Source organism: Thalassophryne amazonica, chromosome 5 (genome assembly GCF_902500255.1).
Source record: "Thalassophryne amazonica chromosome 5, fThaAma1.1, whole genome shotgun sequence".
Classification (NCBI taxonomy): domain Eukaryota; kingdom Metazoa; phylum Chordata; class Actinopteri; order Batrachoidiformes; family Batrachoididae; genus Thalassophryne; species Thalassophryne amazonica.
The window spans coordinates 115,883,198-115,905,932 of record NC_047107.1 but is presented as its reverse complement, the minus strand read 5'-3'; the positions used below and the strand labels follow the sequence as shown (position 1 = coordinate 115,905,932).

At 40.1% G+C, this 22,735-nt stretch overlaps 2 protein-coding genes across 2 annotated transcripts in view; both read right to left on the bottom strand.

Annotated features, from left to right (window-relative positions):
• The window catches only part of ppil2 (peptidylprolyl isomerase (cyclophilin)-like 2), a 69,176-nt gene that overhangs the window by 32,945 nt on the left and 13,496 nt on the right, over positions 1-22,735 (bottom strand). The window contains exons 8-12 of the mRNA XM_034171149.1: positions 22,238-22,327; positions 22,082-22,157; positions 21,790-21,950; positions 7,795-7,870; positions 5,658-5,764 (exon numbers count right to left, since the gene is read on the bottom strand). Of these exons, the coding sequence (XP_034027040.1) occupies positions 5,658-5,764; positions 7,795-7,870; positions 21,790-21,950; positions 22,082-22,157; positions 22,238-22,327 (510 nt within the window). The remainder of the gene's footprint in view (positions 1-5,657; positions 5,765-7,794; positions 7,871-21,789; positions 21,951-22,081; positions 22,158-22,237; positions 22,328-22,735) is intronic.
• The window catches only part of LOC117511169 (STAM-binding protein-like A), a 42,785-nt gene continuing 35,329 nt past the window's right edge, over positions 15,280-22,735 (bottom strand). Inside the window, exon 10 of the mRNA XM_034171151.1 lies at positions 15,280-15,332. Within this exon, the coding sequence (XP_034027042.1) occupies positions 15,317-15,332 (16 nt within the window). The 3' untranslated portion in view covers positions 15,280-15,316. The remainder of the gene's footprint in view (positions 15,333-22,735) is intronic.

Here is a 22,735-nt window from a genome sequence, read left to right as displayed (position 1 = left end):
AGCTACTCCAGTTTTTTCTCCAATCATTACAGCAGCACCATCAAAATTGGCACAGACCACTTTTTTTTTCCCCAAATGTCTGCACTGATGCCTACATGGTCCACAGCTTCATCAATGGCTTCTAGAACCCCTGCAGCATTTGAGCTTCTGACTGTGGCATTTCATTGTAGGTAGATATGTCACCATTTCCCTTTACATATCTAACATGAACCAGCTGCTGTTCAATAACCCCAGCATCTGTGCTCCCATCTGCGAGCACAGTCAAAAACCTGCTGTCTTTGATATCTTTTTGAATCTGGTCTCTAGAGGTTTCTGCTATAGCCCTAATACGTAAAATCTCTGCAGGCATGGTCACCGTGGTAAGTAGAACCTACATCTATGCCATTTGCTTTTTGAAGTTTGCAAAGACTGCCAAATTTTTCCATTGGCAATTCACTTTTTGCAACATAAAATGCTGTTCTAAAAAGTCTTGTCATTATATCCTGCTGTGCTTTGTTCATGTGTTGTATGGTTTTTGCAATTGGTGTCTCTTCTGGGAATAAAGCTGCAGACTGGGCACTAATGCACTTCTTATGTATGTGAGTTGTCATGGCTTCTGATGGGGTCTTTCCTTAAATTACTAGTACCAAGTACAAAATCATTGTTGGAGTCAGAAATTGTAGGGAATTGGCGACACACTTGACAGAACATTGTTTTGTTCACCTTATCATATTCCAGCCAAGGGAATTCCTTAGTCCATGAAACCACAAATGTGCTCTTTCTTTTTGCTTCATAGTCTGATTTTTCAGAACTCTTTTTTTGGGCTGGCTTGTCGCTCTGTTCCTGTGGAGGCTGGCTGCTCTGACGCTGAACTGGCCTGGTCCTGTGTGATTGCCTGCTCATCTGTGCTGGACTGTCCCTCTTTCTCTGCCCCCTCTTCATTCTGACTTGTGTTTTTTGGCTGCACAGAACTAAAATATCGACGTAAATCCATCTGTGTTCAAAAAAGAATAAATGAATTAAATAAATAAACAATTGTTTCGCACATGTGCGTTTTTTTTTTTTTTTTTTTACTTTATTAACCTACGATCAAAAGACGTCTATATTGGCGAGTGTTTGCGATGCTTCAATTCTGACTAGTAGCGTGGTGACTGCAGACTAAACCAGCAACTGTTTTGCTTCCTATTCTTCTCACTTCATCGTACTCGGTGCTTCGTGAACATGCGGCTGGCTCGTGTGTGCGGCGTGTGAGAAAGCGGGCGGGAGAGAGAGAGAGCGCGAGCGCCTGGCTGCGCACGTAACACACAGAAGGACGGCGCCGTCTCCTCTCATCCTCAGCCAGCCAAGATATCGGGTATATTTTTAGGTAGCCCATCAGGCAGGGGGTGTAAAAGTTTAGTAGCCCGAGTGAAAAAGTACATAGCCCCGGGACGTCGGGCTAGTGATTTTGCGAGCCCTGACTTACCAAGACAACAGAGAAGGCCCGAAAAAATGCCACCAAAAAGAAAATCATACTCTGCAGATTACAAGTTACGGCTAGTGAAATATGCATCCGAAAACGGTAGCAGTCACAATATTATCATCTGAACTTTTCATGTTAACATACCTGTATGTCCATGCGACTTAGAGCCAAGTGCGACTTATTTATGGTTTATTTTTCTTTATAATGGATAAAGTGGCTGGAGCGACTTACACTCCGGTGCAACTTATAGTCCAGAAAATACAGTAACTCAAAAGGTTGCTAGAGGATGTTGATGAAATTTGGTGAGCAGATGAATAGTGTCCTTGAAAATAAGGGAGTTTATTTTGACTTTGGTCCTGAACACATGTTGGATCCAAAAAACATTCTAAGCAATATGTGGCCTCAGTGGAGGTAAATGTTCTCCGAGTGCCTTCTACAGTAGTATATTATGACTTTCTCAGATATCACGACCCACTGTATCCTCCCCCCCCCCCCACACACAAGCAAGTAATGGTTATGATAAAAAAAATAAATAAATAAAAGCAGGCCATGTTGAGAGCTGTAATTTAACTGAAAGCACTGGAGAGGAAGGTTGGGAGGAGGGAGATGTGAGACACAAAGGGCACCATGCCTAATCTTTGGAAATTTCCCCTCATTATCCTGATTTGACAACTAAGAAGCCAAAGAAAATAAGGCAGACAATGTGCCAAGTTACCAGACATACACTGACAGAATTCATTCTGTCTCGCAGGAAATCCACATGTAAACTTAGATTTAATGTTAGCAACTGGCAGGGGACAGAGTTCAGTCTGAGTTCAGTGTTCTTGAAGTAAAATGTAATAGACTGCTCAGGAAAAAACCCACCATAATGTACAAGACAGCAAGCCCCCCCCCCCCCACCATCCCCCTGCCAACATGAAAAGCATCTCTTCACTTTTCAGCCACACGTGCAAATCAGTTATGTGCAGCAGGTTTGAACATGGCTGCATATTAATACAACCCCTGGCAAAAATTATGGAATCACCGGCCTCGGAGGATGTTCATTCATTCAGTTGTTTAATTTTGTAGAAAAAAAAGCAGATCACAGACATGACACAAAACTAAAGTCATTTCAAATGGCAACTTTCTGGCTTTAAGAAACACTATAAGAAATCAAGAAAAAAAGATTGTGGCAGTCAGTAACGGTTACTTTTTTAGACCAAGCAGAGGGAAAAAAATATGGAATCACTCAATTCTGAGGAAAAAATTATGGAATCACCCTGTAAATTTTCATCCCCCAAATTAACACCTGCATCAAATCAGATCTGCTCATTGACATTGACCCTATGCCATGACATTGACCCTATGTGTCTTTTTGCAAGGAATGTTTTTGCAGTTTTTGCTCTATGGCAAGATGCATTATCATCTTGAAAAATTATTTCATCATCCCCAAACATCCTTTCAATTGTCCAAAATATCAACATAAACTTGTGCATTTATTGATGATGTAATGACAGCCATCTCCCCAGTGCCTTTACCTGATATGCAGCCCCATATCATCAATGACTGTGGAAATTTACATGTTCTCTTCAGGCAGTCATCTTTACAAATCTCATTGGAAAGGCACCAAACAAAAGTTCCAGCATCATCACCTTGCCCAATGCAGATTCGAGATTCATCACTGAATATGACTTTCATCCAGTCATCCACAGTCCACAATTGCTTTTCCTTAGCCCATTGTAACCTTGTTTTTTTCTGTTTAGGTGTTAATGATGCCTTTCGTTTAGCTTTTCTGTATGTAAATCCCATTTCCTTTAGGCGGTTTCTTACAGTTCGGTCACAGACGACTCCAGTTTCCTCCCATTCGTTCCTCATTTGTTTTGTTGTACATTTTTCGATTTTTGAGACATATTGCTTTAAGTTTTCTGTCTTGACGCTTTGATGTCTTCCTTGGTCTACCAGTATGTTTGCCTTTAACAACCTTCCCATGTTGTTTGTATTTGGTCCAGAGTTTAGACACAGCTGACTGTGAACAACCAACATCTTTTGCAACATTGCGTGATGATTTACTCTAAGAGTTTGATAATCCTCTCCTTTGTTTCAATTGACATCTCTCGTGTTGGAGCCATGATTCATGTCAGTCCACTTGGTGCAACAGCTCTCCAAGGTGTGTTCACTCCTTTTTAGATGCAGACTAACGAGCAGATCTGATATGATACAGGTGTTAGTTTTGGGGATGAAAATTTACAGGGTGATTCCATAGTTTATTCCTCAGAATTGAGTGATTCCATATTTTTTTCCTCTGCTTGGTCTAAAAAAAGTAACCGTTACTGACTGCCACAATCTTTTTTTCTTGATTTCTTATAGTGTTTCTTAAAGCCAGAAAGTTGCCATTTGAAATGACTTTAGTTTTGTGTCATGTCTGTGATCTGCTTTTTTTCTACAAAATTAAACAACTGAATGAACATCCTCTGAGGCTGGTGATTCCATAATTTTTGCCAGGGGTTGTAGTCATACAACCCCAATTCCAATGAAGTTGGGACGTTGTGTGAAATGTAAATAAAAACAGAATACAATGATCTGCAAATCCTCTTCAACCTATATTTAATTGAATACACAACAAAGACAAGATATTTAATGTTCAAACTGATAGACTTTATTGTTTTTGTGCAAATATTTGCTCAGTTTGAAATGGATGCCTGCAACATGTTTCAAAAAAGCTGGGACAGTGGTATGTTTACCACTGTGTTACATCACCTTTCCTTCTAACAACACTCAATAAGCTTTTGGGAACTGAGGACACTAATTGTGAGTGTCATGATTGGGTATAAAAGGAGCATCCCCAAAAGACTCAGCCGTTAAGAAGCAAAAATAGGGTGAGGATCACCACTTTGTGAACAACTGCATGAAAAAAAGTCCCAACAGTTTAAGAACAATGTTTCTCAACTTTCAACTGCAAGGAATTTAGGGATTCTATATTATGGACTGTAGATGATAATCAGAAGATTCAGTGAATCTGGAGAACTTTCTACACATAAGCAGCAAGGCCAAAAACCAACACTGAATGCCTGTGACCTTCGATCCCTCAGGCGGCACTGCATTAAAAACTGACATCATTGTGTAAAGAATCTTACCACGTGGGTTCAGGAACACTTCAGAAAACCATTGTCAGTGAACAGTTTGTCGCTACATCTACAAGTGCAAGTTAAAACTCTACCATGCAAAGTGAAAGTCATACATCAACAACATCCAGAAACACCACCGCCTTCTCTGGGCCTGAGCTCATTTGAAATGGACAGATGCAAAGTAGAAAAGTGTGCTGTGGTCTGATGAGTCCACATTTCAAACTGTTTTTGGAAATCATGGACATCATGTCCTCCAGACAAAAGAGGAAAAAGACCATCCAGATTGTTACCAGCGCAAAGTTCAAAAGCCAGCATCTCACTAGAGTGTTGCACTAAAAACAGTGCCTGATTTTAGAGGTGTTTTTGGTTGGTCTAGGGGTCAAATGCTTTCTGGTGACAGACAATAATGCAGCAGCTCTGCACCAAACCACACCTGTTTTAGACAAAGTGGCTTTGTGATTTCAAGGATGTTCACACTGTGCATAAAATGTACATCTGCATCAGGTGGAAAATAACAGAGGCGCCTGTGCACAGTGTTGGAGACAGGGCCCCAAAAGGGAGAATCTCCACCCCAGCGTCCACCACCCCCACTTCATTTAGAGAAACTAACAGTCATCAAGTTACAAACCTCAGTAAATTTATTTGTCGGACGTCCGCTCAATATACGATAACACAGCCATTTGATTACCACTTAACAACCAAAGAGACCACCTAAAAGAAAGGATTTCTTTTTTAAGACGTGGGTTAACTCACATTTTATTTTTATTAGATATCTAGCAGCTTGTTAATTAAAATGTGCCTATAAGTGTTGCCCAATTCTATGTCTGTAAATTTCTATCTGAGAACATTACAAAAGGGAATTAACTATTATAACTAACTATTATAGAGCCTCTGTGTGAAACACATTTGATCTTAATAAGCTAATGGTTATTCAAATAATGAATTCCCAAAATTACCAGCAGATGCAAGGGTCCACAATATTCAGTCTCAAAGCTTGTTAGTTGGGTGTTAGTTTAGACTGGTTCAGGAGAGTTTCCCACCACATAAGGATTATTTAATTTGCTGACAGATTATCTTTTATTCATGTCTGTGTGAGACGATGTGACTATTACCTTATCACAGTGCAGTTCAAGATTAAGATCCCCTTTGTTTGTGTGTAAACGAATGTAGCCTTTTTTCTTCACATACTGGTAACGCACCTTGTCGTCAGCAATGGCATCTAAAACAGAAAAAAATGATAAAACATCTCTTTCATGATGGGAAAAAGCTCACTGTTTAACTCTGTATAACTGGTACTGAGAGCACAACCCCTGACCTTAAATAAATAACTATTCAATGGAATCTTTCATTTACAATGATGCTTTATTGCCCTAATGACATTGAAGGTCCCATCCTGAGGTTGTACTGAGCATGATCTGAAAAGCAGAAGGCAAATCCATTTGGCACAGAGCTGAGCGCACACGGCTACCCAGCGGGTGCATATTCTGTGTAAACTGTAGTGATGCATGGAACGTGATTGGTTCAAGACTCCACATTACTCAGTGTGTTGTGGGCATGTCATAGCATAAACCAGAGCGTTATCTCTCAGTTATTGATTGAGTAAACAGATGTGAGTGGACAAGATGACTGACCATGTGTAGGTTCACTGACCAGCATGCACATGAGGTGTGACTGTTTCAACTGGACCTCACCTCTGGAGTTGAAATCATCACCAACAGCACTTTATGTTTTGTTAAAAACAATTTGTCTTTATCGCACGGTGTGATATAGTTTGAGTTATTCTTTGTCTATTATAAAGTTGGAGTGTATGATTAGTGCTGCTAATGTGTTTTTGTATCAAAGCATAGATTGTTACACATCTTGATGATGCATTATTGGCAGATGTGTTTTCATTTCAATGTTTATCGTTGAGCCCACCTGTGAAAACAGACTCCTCCCCTCTTCAGAGTCCATGTGTGTGGTGAACTGACATAAATTGCATCTGAGTGGTGCACTCTTATCATACCCGAAAGTCACAGTGCTACATTTTGGACATGTTTTTAGGTGGCCTAAAGTGCAAATGCTTTCTCGTGACACACACCAGCAAAGCGTCAGCCTTGTGCCAGACCACTGACCAAATTGAATTTTTAGTTGAACACACCCATGGGCACCCAGATGAGTACATTTGGTATCAAAGGAAATATGGCACTGGGTGGGTAGATGGTATGTAACATATTTCCTTCACCAGGCATTTATTTTTTCAAAATATGCTCAGACACAGCACCAAAACGAGGCAGACCTTTATTCATGGTTCGCGATTATTAACAAAATGCTGCTTGCTGCCTGAACTGTAACATGGTGTTAAGTTTCACACATATTCCTGGGTGTGACAAAGCGAACCGCTTTAGATCAGCCTCATTACATTTCAATCATGTAACCAACAGAGGAATATTTGGCAGAAAAATTTGCACATATGACCAACTTTACAACACAGGCTCGAAAAACTACATAGATGTTCAAATGACCCACAATCCATGAAGGGAAATTGCACGTAAGGTTGGTTTAGAGTTTGATGATTGTGTAAAGAAGTGGAAGTCATCTAAGGGACAAATTAGTCCACAAAAAGGGAGAGGGAGCACCTAGGAACTACAGACTTTATATATAACAGTGGTGGTGCAGGTGGAAAGAAAGTCCTGCCTTATTTTCTACATCATGCCTGCTACTATTCTAGCGCTAGATTGCATTATGACAACCACCAATACGCTGAAAACTTCAAAGGGGTCACGCCCACGTCAACATCATTATATGGCCATGGAGTTGTAGAAGCATGAACCAGGTTTTAGGATTTTAAGGTACTACTCTGCAGTGGACTTAAGAAAAAAAAACAGTGACCCCACTAAATGTAAGTTTATTTAATAGTAAATAAGAAAGGAATAAGTAATTTCTAATAGAGGCACAAATACCAACTTTGGGAAATAAATGTTCTTTCTCACAATGTATAAAAAGCACATAACTTTTTTTAGAAACCTAAATCAGGTCATTACATTCAAAACAGTCATCTATGTCTTGAGTGCACTGAACCTAGTGCACAGATGCATCACAGCAAAAGCCTCCAAAGCTGCAGAAGACAGCTTCATTACCTGCAAAGTGACTAACAACTGCAAACAGGTGGGTGTGGAGAGAAAATATTATCAGTCAGTCATCCCAAAGATATAACAGTGGGCAATGTTTGCTTGGGTTTAGAGGCTTTGCTGAGAGACGTTCACTTGCCTGCTTCGTGTGTTGTTACTGGAGCCATGGCTGTGGAAGTGAAGGAGGCAGCAACTCTGCCTGTAGAATAATGAGCCTAGGGAAACGGAGACAAAAATTAAAGAAACAGGCTTCATACTGTGCTTCTCACATTATGAAGGAAAAATTATATTTGTCCCAATATGGAATATTACTGCTATTGACGATAAAGCAGGGGTGGTGGCCAAGTGGTTAATGCGCTTGGTTTCAGTTCAGAAGGTTCCGGGTTCAAATCCCACCACTGCCACATTTCTCCATGTAATGTGGAGTTGCGTCAGGAAGGGCATCCGGCGTAAAACTTGTGCCAATTCAACATGCAGATCCACCTTGGATTTGCTGTGGCGACCCCAAGTGCAAACAAGGGAGCAGCCGAAGGGACTTACTTACTGGTATTGACGATAAAATGTTACGCAGCATATTTTGTTACATGTGATGTAGTTAAGGTAAGAACACAAGTAGTGGGACAAATCACCTCAAATATGAGCTAATTTAAAATACCACTTGGCATAGAAAAAGCAGCGTACATCTATGGTAGAGATAAATTAAAGAAAAAGATGGACATGACAGAAGCTAAGTGGCACAATACCACTGCAAATAACACTGGTTTTAATTTATGAATAATGGTAGGGTTAAGTCAATCGTTTAAGCAATAAAAAGTTCCAGAGACCACAGTAATGTCTTCAAATTTCATGACGTTTGACAGCATGTGTTAGTGAATCGCAACACCATTACACTGCGGAACTGCCCTGGATGTATTTGATAGTCTAGAGTAATATTAATAAGCAAATCTTCATATTTGCAAAGCTGATGTTTTTACCAAAATGATGACTGTTCTTTTTCATCTAGTGTGTGTTCAAATGGTCACTAGGACTCCAGATTAGAACCCATAAATAATGGTAAAGCATTTCACCTGTCTAACTACTATTCTCCTTCTCAAGGGTTGTACTGACAGGAACAATACAAAAGCTACAAAAATAAGAATCTGAGATCTTGGTTTGTTAGAACTCTTTTTAGATTTCAAAAGTGGAGCATTTCCTCTTGCTCTTTTTTGTTTCCAAATAGAGGTCGGGACAAAAGTAACTCTGTAAAGACTGCATTGGATAAATGGAACAGATACTGATCAACAATCAACTTCTGCAAACATCTGTGACCAAAGCATGCTGCCACGTGGAGCATCACAATGTCAGACTGTTTACAGAGCCACACTGGGAATAATCCATTAGAGGATTACCTATAGATTGCACAAAGCTTTCAGTACATACTTGAGCGCTACAACTTTCTTTTCTGAAGTTTTTTTTTTTTTTTTTTTATTATTAATTAAAGGGACGTGAACCTCCACTCTCCCGCTGATGAGCTGTCTCTACATCTCAACCGTTCTCTTCAGCTGCATACTGCACTTACAGTATTTGGTCCCACACTTATTGGTCCACTAAGCATAAACTATCTTCAGAGTTTGAAGAGTCAGCACCTGTGTGATCAAGAGTGCAACTTCCACCTCCATTTGGACAGATTTCAACCCTCTTGTAATTAAGGTACACTGGAGAAACTTGAAAGGTCTTCAAACACCTGAATTATTATATATATAAAAAAAACACATTCAAAAATATCAGTCAATGCAGTTGGACTGTTTAAAATAAGGGAATAAAACCTCAGTGAAATGACGCAGGGAAGTGAAAATAATTTAAAAGCTCAACTCTCCTTTACAACCATCGTTTAGAATTTTTGTACTCCAGCAATTGCAAAGGCGCATGACAGAGGAGAAGTTACCTTGTGCGCTGTCTGACCTATATTTCATGTTCTCTTACAGGCTGTCACCTAGAATGAACTCAAGACAGAAAGCAAAAAAAAAAAAAATGCTCTGGTGCTGAAATGAAGGAGAATTGATTTAATATACGTTCTCTCTCTCTCTCTCTCTCTCTCTAACACACACACACACACACACACACACACACACACACACTTTCACAGCTCACCATTCACGCTGCACCTGATGTGATGACTATGGGCATGCCTGAATAAAGTTACAGCTCATGAACAAATATTTAAAGAAAATTCAGGATATAATGTCAGGCATTCTTTGTACCAACTATACTTCCTCATGTTTTAATTTGAAGACTGAATACTTCGTTATAGCAGGAACTTTTTGTTTCTTAAAAGGAAAACTTCATATTCCTTTAAGCACAAATTCTCCAAATCCCAGCATTCAGCATTATGGTTAAACATAAATACAACCCCAGTTCCAGTGAAGATGGGATGTTGCCTGAAATGTAAATAAAGACAGAATACAATGATTTGCAAATCCTCTTCAACCAATATTCAATTGAATACACCACAAAGACAAGATATTTAATGTTCAAACTGATACACTTTTTTGTTTTTGTGCAAATATTTACTCATTTTGAAATGGATGCCTGCAACATGTTTCAAAAAAGCTGGGACAGGGCCAACAAAAGACTGGGAAAGTTGATGTATGCTCAAAGAACACCTATTTGGAACATTCCACAGGTGAACAGGTTAATTGGAAACAGGTGGGTGTCATGATTGGGTATAAAACTGCAGATGTAAATTAGCTTTAAGCTAACTCTGGTACAATGCATCAAATGGAAACATTTGTTTTTATTGTACATGGTCCTTTAATTAATAAATAAATAAAACATCTCCAAAAGGCGAGGATCACACTTTGTGAACAACTGCATGAAAAAATTGCCCAACAGTTTAAGAACAATGTTTCTCAATGTTCAATTGCAAGGAATTTAGGGATTCCATCATCTACAGTCCATAATCTAATCAGAAGATTCAGAGAATCTATAGAACTTTCTACACATAAGCGGCAAGGCCAAAAACCAACACTGAATGCCCATGACCTTCGATCCCTCAGGCGGCACTGCATTAAAACTGGCATCATTGTGTCATCCTACGGCATGGGTTCAGGAACACTTCAGAAAACCATTGTCAGTTAACAGTTCATCAGTACATCTACAAGTGCAAGTTAAAACTCTACCATGCAAAGGGAAAGCCATACATCAACAACATCCAGAAACGCTGCCGCCTTCTCTGGGCCCGAGCTTATTTGAAATGGACAGATGCAAAGTGGAAAAGTGTGCTGTGATCTGATGAGTCCACATTTCAAACTGATTTTGGAAGTCATGGACGTTGTGTCCTCCGGACAAAAGAGGAAAAAGACCATCCAGATCAAGGGTGGGCAATCATGTGCCATGAAGGGCGGAAGCACTGCAGATTTTCCTTGCTACCAATCACCTCAGCAGGTGATTTCATTAATGTTCAGGTGTTTCAGCAGGTGATTTCAATGACAACCAGGTGGTTATGTTCAAGGGAGAAGCTCATCAGCAACCCACCTGCTGAGGTGATTGGTTGCAAGGAAAACCTGCAGCGTCTCGGCCCTCGTTACCCACCCCTGATCCAGACTTACCAGCGCAACGTTCAAAAGCCAGCACCTGTGATGTACGGGGGTGTGTTAGTGCCCATGGCATGAGTAATTTACACATCTGTAATGGCACCATCAATGCTGAAAGGTACATCCAGGTTTTGCAGCAACACATGCTGCCATCAAAGCAACGTCTTTTTCAGGGACGTCCCTGCTTATTTCAGCAAGACAATGTCAAGCCACAATCTGCACGTGTTACATGTGCACGTGCACAGTGACATGTTTAGCCGCATGTTCTCCCTGAATTGCTGGCTGTCTGAGTGGTGTCCAAAAAATGAGGTGGGCTTCATAGATAATTGGCAAAGCTTCTAAAACCTGGTCTTGTTAGGAGAGACGGCATTCATCCCAATTTGGATGGAGCAGCTCTCATTTCTAGAAATCTGGCCAATTTTATTAAATCCTCCAAACCGTGACTATCCAGGGTTGGGACCAGGAAGCAGAGTTGTAGTCTTACACACCTCTCTGCAGCTTCTCTCCCCCTGCCATCCCCTCATTACCTCACCCCCTTAGAGACGGTGCCTGCTCCCAGACCACCAATAACCAGCAAAAATCTATTTAAACATAAAAACTCAAAAAGAAAAAATATAGCACCTTCAACTGCACCACAGACTAAAACAGTTAAATGTGTCTATTAAACATTAGATCTCTCTCTTCTAAGTCCCTGTTAGTAAATGATATAATAATTGATCAACATATTTATTTATTCTGCCTTGAAGAAACCTGGTTACAGCAGGATGAATATGTTAGTTTAAATGAGTCAACACCCCCGAGTCACACTAACTGCCAGAATGCTCGTAGCACGGGCCGAGGGGGAGGATTAGCAGCAATCTTCCACTCCAGCTTATTAATTAATCAAAAACCCAGACAGAGCTTTAATTCATTTGAAAGCTTGACTCTTAGTCTTGTCCATCCAAATTGGAAGTCCCAAAAACCAGATTTATTTGTTGTTATCTATCGTCCTCCTGGTCGTTACTGTGAGTTTCTCTGAATTTTCGGACCTTTTGTCTGACTTAGTGCTTAGCTCAGATAAGATAATTATAGTGGGCGATTTTAACGTCCAGACAGATGCTGAGAATGACAGCCTCAACACTGCATTTAATCTATTGTTAGACTTGATTGGCTTTGCTCAAAATGTAAATGAGTCCACCCACCACTTTAATCATACCTTAGATCTTGTTCTGACTTATGGTATGGAAATTGAAGACTTAACAGTATTCCCTGAAAACCCCCTTCTGTCTGATCATTTCTTAATAACATTTACATTTACTCTGATGGACTACCCAGCAGTGGGGAATAAGTTTCATTACAGTAGAAGTCTTTCAGAAAGCACTGTAACTAGGTTTAAGGATATGATTCCTTCTTTATGTTCTCCAATGCCATATACCAACACAGGGCAGAGTAGCTACTTAAACTCTGTGAGTGAGATAGATTATCTCGTCAATAGTTTTACATCCTCATTGAGGACAACTTTGGATGCTGTAGCTCCTCTGAAAAAGAGAGCGTTAAATCAGAAGTGCCTGACTCCGTGGTATAACTCACAAACTCGCAGCTTAAAGCAGATAACCCGTATGTTGGAGAGTAAATGGCATCTCACTAATTTAGAAGATCTTCACTTAGCCTGGAAAAAGAGTCTGTTGCTCTATAAAAAAGCCCCCGTAAAGCTAAGACACAGACTTCTTCTTCTTCACAGACTAAGGTTAATTATGGTGTTCCACAAGGTTCTGTGCTAGGACCAATTTTATTCACTTTATACATGCTTCCCTTAGGCAGTATTATTAGACGGCATTGCTTAAATTTTCATTGTTACGCAGATGATACCCAGCTTTATCTATCCATGAAGCCAGAGGACACACACCAATTAGCTAAACTGCAGGATTGTCTTACAGATATAAAGACATGGATGACCTCTAATTTCCTGCTTTTAAACTCAGATAAAACTGAAGTTATTGTACTTGGCCCCACAAATCTTAGAAACATGGTCTCTAACCAGATCCTTACTCTGGATGGCATTAACCTGACCTCTAGTAATACTGTGAGAAATCTTGGAGTCATTTTTGATCAGGTCATTCAATGCGCGTATTAAACAAATATGTAGGACTGCTTTTTTGCATTTACGCAATATCTCTAAAATTAGAAAGGTCTTGTCTCAGAGTGATGCTGAAAAACTAATTCATGCATTTATTTCCTCTAGGCTGGACTATTGTAATTCATTATTATCAGGTTGTCCTAAAAGTTCCCTTAAAAGCCTTCAGTTAATTCAAAATGCTGCAGCTCGAGTACTGACAGGGACTAGAAGGAGAGAGCATCTCTCACCCATATTGGTCTCTCTTCACTGGCTTCCTGTTAATTCTAGAATAGAATTTAAAATTCTTCTTCTTACTTATAAGGTTTTGAATAATCAGGTCCCATCTTATCTTAGGGACCTCATAGTACCATATCATCCCAATAGAGCGCTTCGCTCTCAGACTGCAGGCTTACTTGTAGTTCCTAGGGTTTGTAAGAGTAGAATGGGAGGCAGAGCCTTCAGCTTTCAGGCTCCTCTCCTCTGGAACCAGCTCCCAATTCAGATCAGGGAGACAGACACCCTCTCTACTTTTAAGATTAGGCTTAAAACTTTCCTTTCTGCTAAAGCTTATAGTTAGGGCTGGATCAGGTGACCTTGAACCATCCCTTAGTTATGCTGCTATAGACTTAGACTGCTGGGGGGTTCCCATGATGCACTGAGTGTTTCTTTCTCTTTTTTCTCTGTATGCACCACTCTGCATTTAATCATTAGTGATTGATCTCTGCTCCCCTCCACAGCATGTCTTTTTCCTGGTTCTCTCCCTCAGCCCCAACCAGTCCCAGCAGAGGACTGCCCCTCCCTGGGCCTGGTTCTGCTGGAGGTTTCTTCCTGTTAAAAGGGAGTTTTTCCTTCCCACTGTCGCCAAGTGCTTGCTCACAGGGGGTCGTTTTGACAGTTGGGGTTTTTCCGTAATTATTGTATGGCTTTGCCTTGCAATATGAAGCGCCTTGGGGCAACTGTTTGTTGTGATTTGGCGCTATATAAATAAAACTGATTTGATTTACAACAGCGTGGCTTTGTAGTAAAAGAGTGTGAGTACTCAACTGGCTTGCCCGCAGTCCAGACCTATTGCCCATTGAAAATGTGTGGCACATTATGAAGCGCAAAATACGACAACGGAGACCCCAGACTGTTGAACAACTGAAGTTGTACATCAAGAAACAATGGGAAAGAATTCCACCTAAAAAGCTTCAGCAATTAGTGTCCTCAGTTCCCAAATGCTTATTGAGTGTTCTTAGAAGGAAAGGTGATGTAACACAGTGGTAATCATACCACTGTCCCAGCTTTTTTGAAACACACTGCAGGTATCCATTTCAAAATGAGCAAATATTTTCACAAAAACAATAAAGTTTATCAGTTTGAACATAAGATATCTTGTCTTTGTGGTGTATTCAATTGAATATACAGTGGGGTAAAAAAGTATTTAGTCAGTCCCTGATTGTTCAAGTTCTCCTACTTAGATTTTCATCATAGGTATACTTGAGAGAAAACGAGAAAAAAAAAAATCCAGGAAATCACATTGTAGGATTTTTAAAGAATTTATTTGTAAATTATAGTGGAAAATGAGTATATGGTCAATAACAAAAGTTCAACTCAGTACTTTGTAATATAATCTTTGTTGGTAATGACAGAGGTCAAATATTTCCTTTAAGTCTTCACTAGGTTTGCAAACACTGTAGCTGGTATTTTGGCCCATTCCTCCATGCAGATCTCCTCTAGAGCAGTAATGTTTTGGGGCTGTTGCTGCGCAACACGGACTTTCAACTCCCTCCACAGATTTTCTATGGGGTTGAGGACTGGAGACTGGCTTGGCCACTCCAGGACCTTGAAATGCTTTTCACAGAGTCACTCCATTGCCTGAGCAGTGTGTTTGAGATCATTGTCATGCTGGAAGACCCAGCCATGTTGCATCTTCAATGCTCTCACTGAAGGAAGGAGGTTTTGTCTTAAAATCTCATGATACGTGGCCAAGTTCATTCTTCCCTTAACACGGATCAGTCATCCTGTCCCCTTTACAGAAAAGCAGCCCCAAAACATGAGGTTTCCACCCCCATGCTTCACAGCAGGTATGGTGTTCTTGGAATGCAACTCAGCATTCGTCTTCCTCCAAACATGTCTAGTTGAGTTTTTACTAAAAAGTTCTCTTTTGGTTTTATGTGACATGATATTCTCCCAATCCTCTTCTGGATCATCCATATGCTCTCTGGCAAACTTCAGATGGGCCTGGACATGTACTGGCTTAAGCAGGGGGACACGTCTGGCACTGCAGGATTTGAGTCCCTCTCTGCATAGTGTGTAGCCTTTGTTACTTTGGTCCCAGCTCTCTGCAGGTCATTCATCAGGTCCCTCCATGTAGTTCTGGGATTTTTGTTCACTGTTCTCATGGTCATTTTGACCCCACGGGATGAGATCTTGCGTGGAACCCCAGATCAAGGGAGATTACCAATGGTCTTGTATGTTTTCCATTTTCTTACAATTGCTCCCACAGTTGATTTATTCACACCAACCTGCTTGACTATTGCAGATTCACTCTTCCTCGCCTGGTGGACAGCTACAATTTTTTTCCTGGTGTCCTTCGACAGCTCTTTGGTCTTGGCCATGGTTGAGTTTGGAGTCTGACTGTTTGAGGCTGTGGATAGGTGTCTTTTATACAGATAACATGTTCCAACAGGTGCCATTAATACAGGTAACAGGTGGAGGACAGAAGAGCTTCTCAAAGAAGTTACAGGTCTGTGAGAACCAGAAATCTTGCTTGTTTGTGGATGACCAAATACTTTTTTTCACCATAATATACAATTCTTTAAAAATCCTACAATGTGATTTTCTGGATTTTTTTTCTCATTTTGTCTCTCATAGTTGAAGTGTACAGTAGTGTTCAGAATAATAGTAGTGCTATGTGAATAAAAGATTAATCCAGGTTTTGAGTATATTTCTTATTGTTACATGGGAAACAAGGTACCAGTAGATTCAGTAGATTCTCACAAATCCAACAACACCAAGCATTCATGATATGCACACTCTTAAGGCTATGAAATTGGGCTATTAGTAAAAAAAAAAAGTAGAAAAGGGGGTGTTCACAATAATAGTAGTGTGGCATTCAGTCAGTGAGTTCGTCAATTTTGTGGAACAAACAGGTGTGAATCAGGTGTACCCTATTTAAGGATGAAGCCAGCGCCTGTTGAACATGATTTTCTCTTTGAAAGCCTGAGGAAAATGTGACGTTCAAGACATTGTTCAGAAGAACAGTGTAGTTTGATTAAAAAGTTGATTGGAGAGGGGAAAACTTATACGCAGGTGCAAAAAAATATATAAGCTGTTCATCTACAATGATCTCCAATGCTTTAAAATAGACAAAAAAAAAAAAAAAAAACAGACATGTGGAAGAAAACGGAAAACCATCAAAATGGCTAGAGGAATAACCAGAATGGCAAAGGCTCACCCATTGATCAGCTCCAGGATGATCAAAGACAGTCTGGAGTTACTTGTAAGTGCTGTGACAGTTAGAAGACGCCTGTGTAAAGCTAATTTAGTTGCAAGAATCCCCCACAAAGTCCCTCTGTTAAATAAAAGATATGTGCAGAAGAGGTTACAATTTGCCAAAGAACACATCAACTGGCCTAAAGAGAAACGGAGGAATATTTTGTGGACTGATGAGTAAAATTGTTCTTTTTGGGTCGCAGACAGTTTGTGAGATGACCCCCAAACTCTGAATTCAAGCCACAGTTCACAGTGAAGCATGGTGGTGCAAGCATCATGATATGGGCATGTTTCTCCTACTACGGTGTTGGGCCTATATATTGCATACCAGGTATCATGGATCAGTTTGGATATGTCAAAATACTTGAAGAGGTCATGTTGCCTTATGCTGAAGAGGACATGCCCTTGAAATGGGTGTTTCAACAAGACAATGACCCCAAGCACACTAGTAACCGAGCAAAATCTTGGTTCCAATCCAACAAAATTAATGCCTCGCAGATGTGGAGAAATCATGAAAAACTGTGGTTATACAAACAAATAAATAGTTTAGTGATTCACAGAATTGCTAAAAAAAAAAAGCAGTATGAACATGACAGTTTTGAGTTTGTAGCATCAACAGCAGATGCTACTATTATTGTGAACACCCTCTTTTCTACTTTTTTTTTTTTTTTTTACTAATAGCCCAATTTCATAGCCTTAAGAGTGTGCATATCATGAATGTTTGGTCTTGTTGGATTTGTGAGAATCTACTAAATCTACTGGTACCTTGTTTCGCATGTAACAATAAGAAATATACTCAAAACCTGGATTAATCTTTTTAGTCACATAACACTACTATTATTCTGAACACTACTGTACCTATGATGAAAATTACAGATGTCTCATCTTTCTAAGTAGGAGAACTTGCATAATCAGGGATTGACTAAATACTTTTTTACCCCACTGTAGGTTGAAGATGATTTGCAAATCATTGTATTCTGGTTTTATTTACATTTTACACAACATCCCAACGTTATTGAAATTGGGGTTGTAATTAATATTCAAAACATGGCTATACATATATCCCCTCATTCTCCTTTCTTGGATGCAGAAATTTGTTAGGACATGTCCAGAAAAAAATGTTTCACCTCCTAATGTATGTGTAATACAGTGCATCTGACTCCCTCCTGTGTCCACAAAAGGAAATTACACTTTTTAATAAATAAATGAGATGTAACAGAAACAACAAAGCTGTTTTTTTTTTTGTTGTTTATATAGAATTTTACAGCAGAATTTGTGCTGATTAATAAGAGCAAGAGATTCTGTTTACATCATTATTCATTAAAAAATAACATGAAAAAGCTGTGAGGGGAGGAGTTTGGTGCAGTAATTCTAATTCGGATGTTTTCCTCAGTGGTGCTTTTTTGAGATAACATTTCCAGCCTAAATGAACAAGAAGCTGATCACATGTGACTTTACAAAAGATTAAAAACTATCAACCCCTCTCTTCCTTCGACTGTCCCATGCCTCACCTGGCCATCAGTACCACACAGTTTCATACCAATATCACTGAAAGAGATGATCAGTCTGGTTGAGAGAATGAAACCTTTCTCCCGCCCACTTGATATTGTCCCCACCTCATTATTCTGAAAGGTTACCCTCACCACTGGCCCGTGTGTTTTATCAATAATCAACAGATCACCTGGCCCATGTGTTTTATCAATCAACAGATCACTGATTTCTGGCTGTGTCCTTCAGTATTTTAAAAGTAAGTCTCTTCGGCTGCTCCCTTGTTTTCAATCGGGGTCTCCACAACAGATCCAAGGTGGATCTGCATGTTTATTTGGCATACGTTTAACACCGGATGATCTTCCTGACGCAACTCCACATTACATGGTGGAGTGGGGTTTGAGTTGGGAACCTACTGCACTGAAACCAAGCGCACTAACAACTTGGCCACTGCCCCTTTCATTTCCACAGAATTTTAGACCAATTTCAAAATGGGCATTTATCTCCAAAATGTTTGAAAAAGTGGGCGCAAACCAGCTTAACGAGATTTTAGCTGAGCACAATATTCTCAACAAATTCCAATCTGGGTTCCGTCAGTTGCACTCTACAGAAACAGCTCTCGAGTTTCAAATGATATTTTGCTGCAGAGATGCAGGTGAATATTTAATAATTAATTGTACTTAATAATTGTAATAATTCTAACTGTATTTTTCGATCCATCTGTGGCTTTTTTTGACACAGCTGATGATGGCGTTTTAACTGAGAGACTAAGTTTATGGGTGAGCATCTCTGGGTCAGCCCTAGATTGGTTTTCATCCTCTCTAACAGGAGTTACTCAGCTGCTGCAGCTAAATATACATCCTCTGCTGCCATTCTGTCCTGTGGTGTACCCCAAGGTTCCATTCTGAGACCCATTTTATCTGTACTGTATCCGCTCCCACATGAACAAATCTTGAATTCTTTTGATGTCTCATATCATTGTTAGACCGATGATATCCAGCTGTACATCTGGTTTATGCCTCACAATGTTAATAAGGTATCTGTCCTTCAAAACTGTGTTAATGTCATAAAAAACTGGATCACTGCTTACTATCTGTCAATTAATACAGCAAAAACTGAAGTTCTTGTTTGGGCCCCTGACAGGTTTGTTCCCTCACTGATTAAGAAACTTGGCCCTCTGTCCTCTTCTGTTCACTCAACAGTCAGAAATCGGTGTGACATTTGACCAGGCTCTCAATTTTTTAACACATTACCCATCTTGTGCAATCTTTTTTCCATTTACAGAAGATGAGACAAGCCTTTACTGTCATTGTACATATATATACACACACAACAAAATTTGTCCTCTGCATTTAACCCATCCTAATTAGTTAGACACAATCCAACAACTATGGGCAGTGGGCTGCAACAGTCCGGCGCCTGGGGGCCAACTCCAGATGTAGAAACACTGCCTTGGTCAGAGGCAGAGAAAGGAGCAGACCCTGAATACGCATATTTTAGATTGTGGGAGGAAACTGGAGTGCCCAGAGGGAATCCATGCAGACAGGGGAAGAACATACAAACTCCACACAGAAAGGGCGGGAAGCGATCCCACAACCTTCTTGCTCTGAGGCACCAGTGCTGACTGCTAAGCCACCGTGCCGAACATTGCCCATCATTGTGTCTTAATCTGATCTGGAAATTATCATCCATGCTTTCATTCTGTCTCATCTCAACTATTGTAATTCGCTGTTCCTTAGCCTCAGGAAGTCTTCTCTGGATTGCTTATAAACAGTCCAGAATGCTGCTGTAAGGCTTCTTACAAGGTCATCTAAGAAGTCCCATGTAACACCCATTCTGTCCTCTTTGCACTGGCTCCCATTCAGTTCCAACTGCAAATTAAAATACTGGTGATGACTTTTAGAGCTCTGCGTGGGCAAATGCCTGTCAAAATCAGTAAACTCTTGCACCCTTGTGTAACAAGCAGGTCTCTGAGGCCCTCGAACCAGAACGTGTTTGTTGTCCATAGTTTCAAGGCTCAAGACCAAAGGAGACTGTGCATTTGAGGTTGTGACTCCCAAACTGTGGCATGCACTGCCACTGCATCTACGTTCTGTGGACTCTGTTGGAACCTTTAAAGAGAAGCTCAAGATCCCCTTGTACAGGCTTGCTTTTAACTACGAGTAGTTTTATGTTACTGCTATTTTAATTTCTGTGTTTCTAGTTTATTTTTTCGCTGTTATGCACTTTGTGATTTTATCTTGAAAGGTGATATACAGATAAACACTTACTATTAAACAGCCAAGAGCCATGACGGAGATAAACAATGACTGTGTCGTAAAACCTTTGCACATATTAAATCATCTACAAAATGCTCCACATACTGAATAAATCTTACTTCCGGACCCAGAGCTCTAAACCAGGCCAGCTGACAGGTTTACATGCATTTTTGAAATATGAAGCTCCACCTATCTATTTATACCTACTTACTCCAATTAAGGGTCACAGAGGCTGGAGCCTATCCCAGCAGTCAATTCCTGAATTAAACTGCGCATTTAACCGATAACTCGAAGAAGCTTTTGGCTTCTACATTCAGTTCAATTCAGTTCACTTTTTTTGGGGGGGGCGCAAGTCACAACACAAGTCCCCAAAGGAGTTTCACAACGGTAATGTCAATCCTTATTCACGCCGAGCAAGCACATTGGCAATAGTGAGGAAGGAAAAACTCCCTCAGCCATTTGTTGATTATAGGAAGAACAATTAAGCAGACCGGACTCAGAGAGGTGACCAGCTGCATTGGCCCCATGTTATGATGGGGTCAAGATGATGAAACTAAGCATCCGAGTACCTTTTTGCGTGGGGTTGCTCCAGCAGATTGGAAGTCAATCTGCATATTGAAATGGCACAAGTTTTACACCAGATGCCCTTCCGAATTCAACTCCACATTACTTGCGGAATGAGAAACATATCTATCGATCAGCTAGATAAAAATAAGAACAAAAGTCCAATTATCTCTACTTGAATACAAAATATAATTATTTGCCTTCAAGCACATCTTCATATGGTGTGCTACCAGAGTAAAAGTTTACTGAATCTACAAAGCTGTTTAAGAGGAGCTGCACTCACAAGACTCACTTTCAGACTCACTGAAAGACAGAAGGACTGACAGAATGATTGTTATACAACTACCCAAATTTTTGTTTATGGGGTGTATAACCCGCAGACATTGGGAGGCAAGCTCCAATTAACGAATTTTTCCGACAAGCTGCCATGTGTTCCGACACATCTCATGTTTTAATAGTTTAAACAGCAATTCAGTGTTTTGATCAAATGTTCACTTTCTTAAACAACTTCGTTTGTCAGAAGCAACAGGTTTGACGATAACATTCCCATCGCTGCCCCCAAACTCATGTGGACTTCATTTTGTCACTTACACTGAATTTATACCGTGACCCGATCCCTGATAAGCGGTTGAAAGTGAGTGAGTGAGTCAGTCAGTCTTTTTATAATTCAGTTTTCTTACAGCATTGATTTTGTCCGTCTTCTTGGCCTCTGGCTCTTTCATGGTCGAAGCCAAGAGCTGATCCCCCTTGTAGTCTTTGTACAATTCAGCTAAAGTTTCCCTCGTCTCAAGGTTGGTGCTCTTCAGGTGGTACGCTGGGTCCTGCATGGCCTTTTCCTCATCTAATAAACGTGCAGAGTTAAAGGGAAGTTACAGTAAAGTAGCTTAAACAAGCAAATGTTGAAAGAACAGCTCGTGTTGATACGAGATCCAAAATGAAAAGTGACACTTTGTTGCTGCCAGTAAAACTCACCGGGGTCCAACACTTTCAAGTTGTTTTTAACATGAAAGAAGTTGGAAATGTTGAATTTGTCCAGGTTTGTGGGATCCTATCATACCAATAATAAACAGTTACCTTAAAATGTATTTTTTTTGCCACATGCATTTGCTTTGCCAGACAAGAACCCACCTGTAATGTTATGATGTCCTTTCTGGTAAATGGTTCATCTGTCAGCAGATCTTTAAAACATTTCGTCTTTATGTTGAGTTGCTCAACAGCCTGAGTGAGAGAACAAGTATTCAGAAAATCCACACATTTTAAATATATTTTTCACCAACTTGGTTGAAAAAGGTATTAAATAAAGCCATTTTTGTAGGCACTTAACAGCAGCAATGACAGGCATAGGCACAAAGTCCTTCTGCCCACTTTAAAATCCTTGATTTGTTCAGAAGCATGTTTCTTATGCAAAAATAATTCAGTATGATGTAAGGAAGTCATGTGAGCAGAGCATCAACACAACTTCTTGTTTTCTTGTCATTTCTACAGTATGTTGTGTCAATTCAGGTTATGGTTTTGGATAAGATGATGCTGATGCCAACGCTTCCTGGATTAAATGGTCTTTGGAGATCAGTGGCTTACTCAAGGACGCCTCAACAAACACAACAAGAGTAGTCAGAGATCAAACCA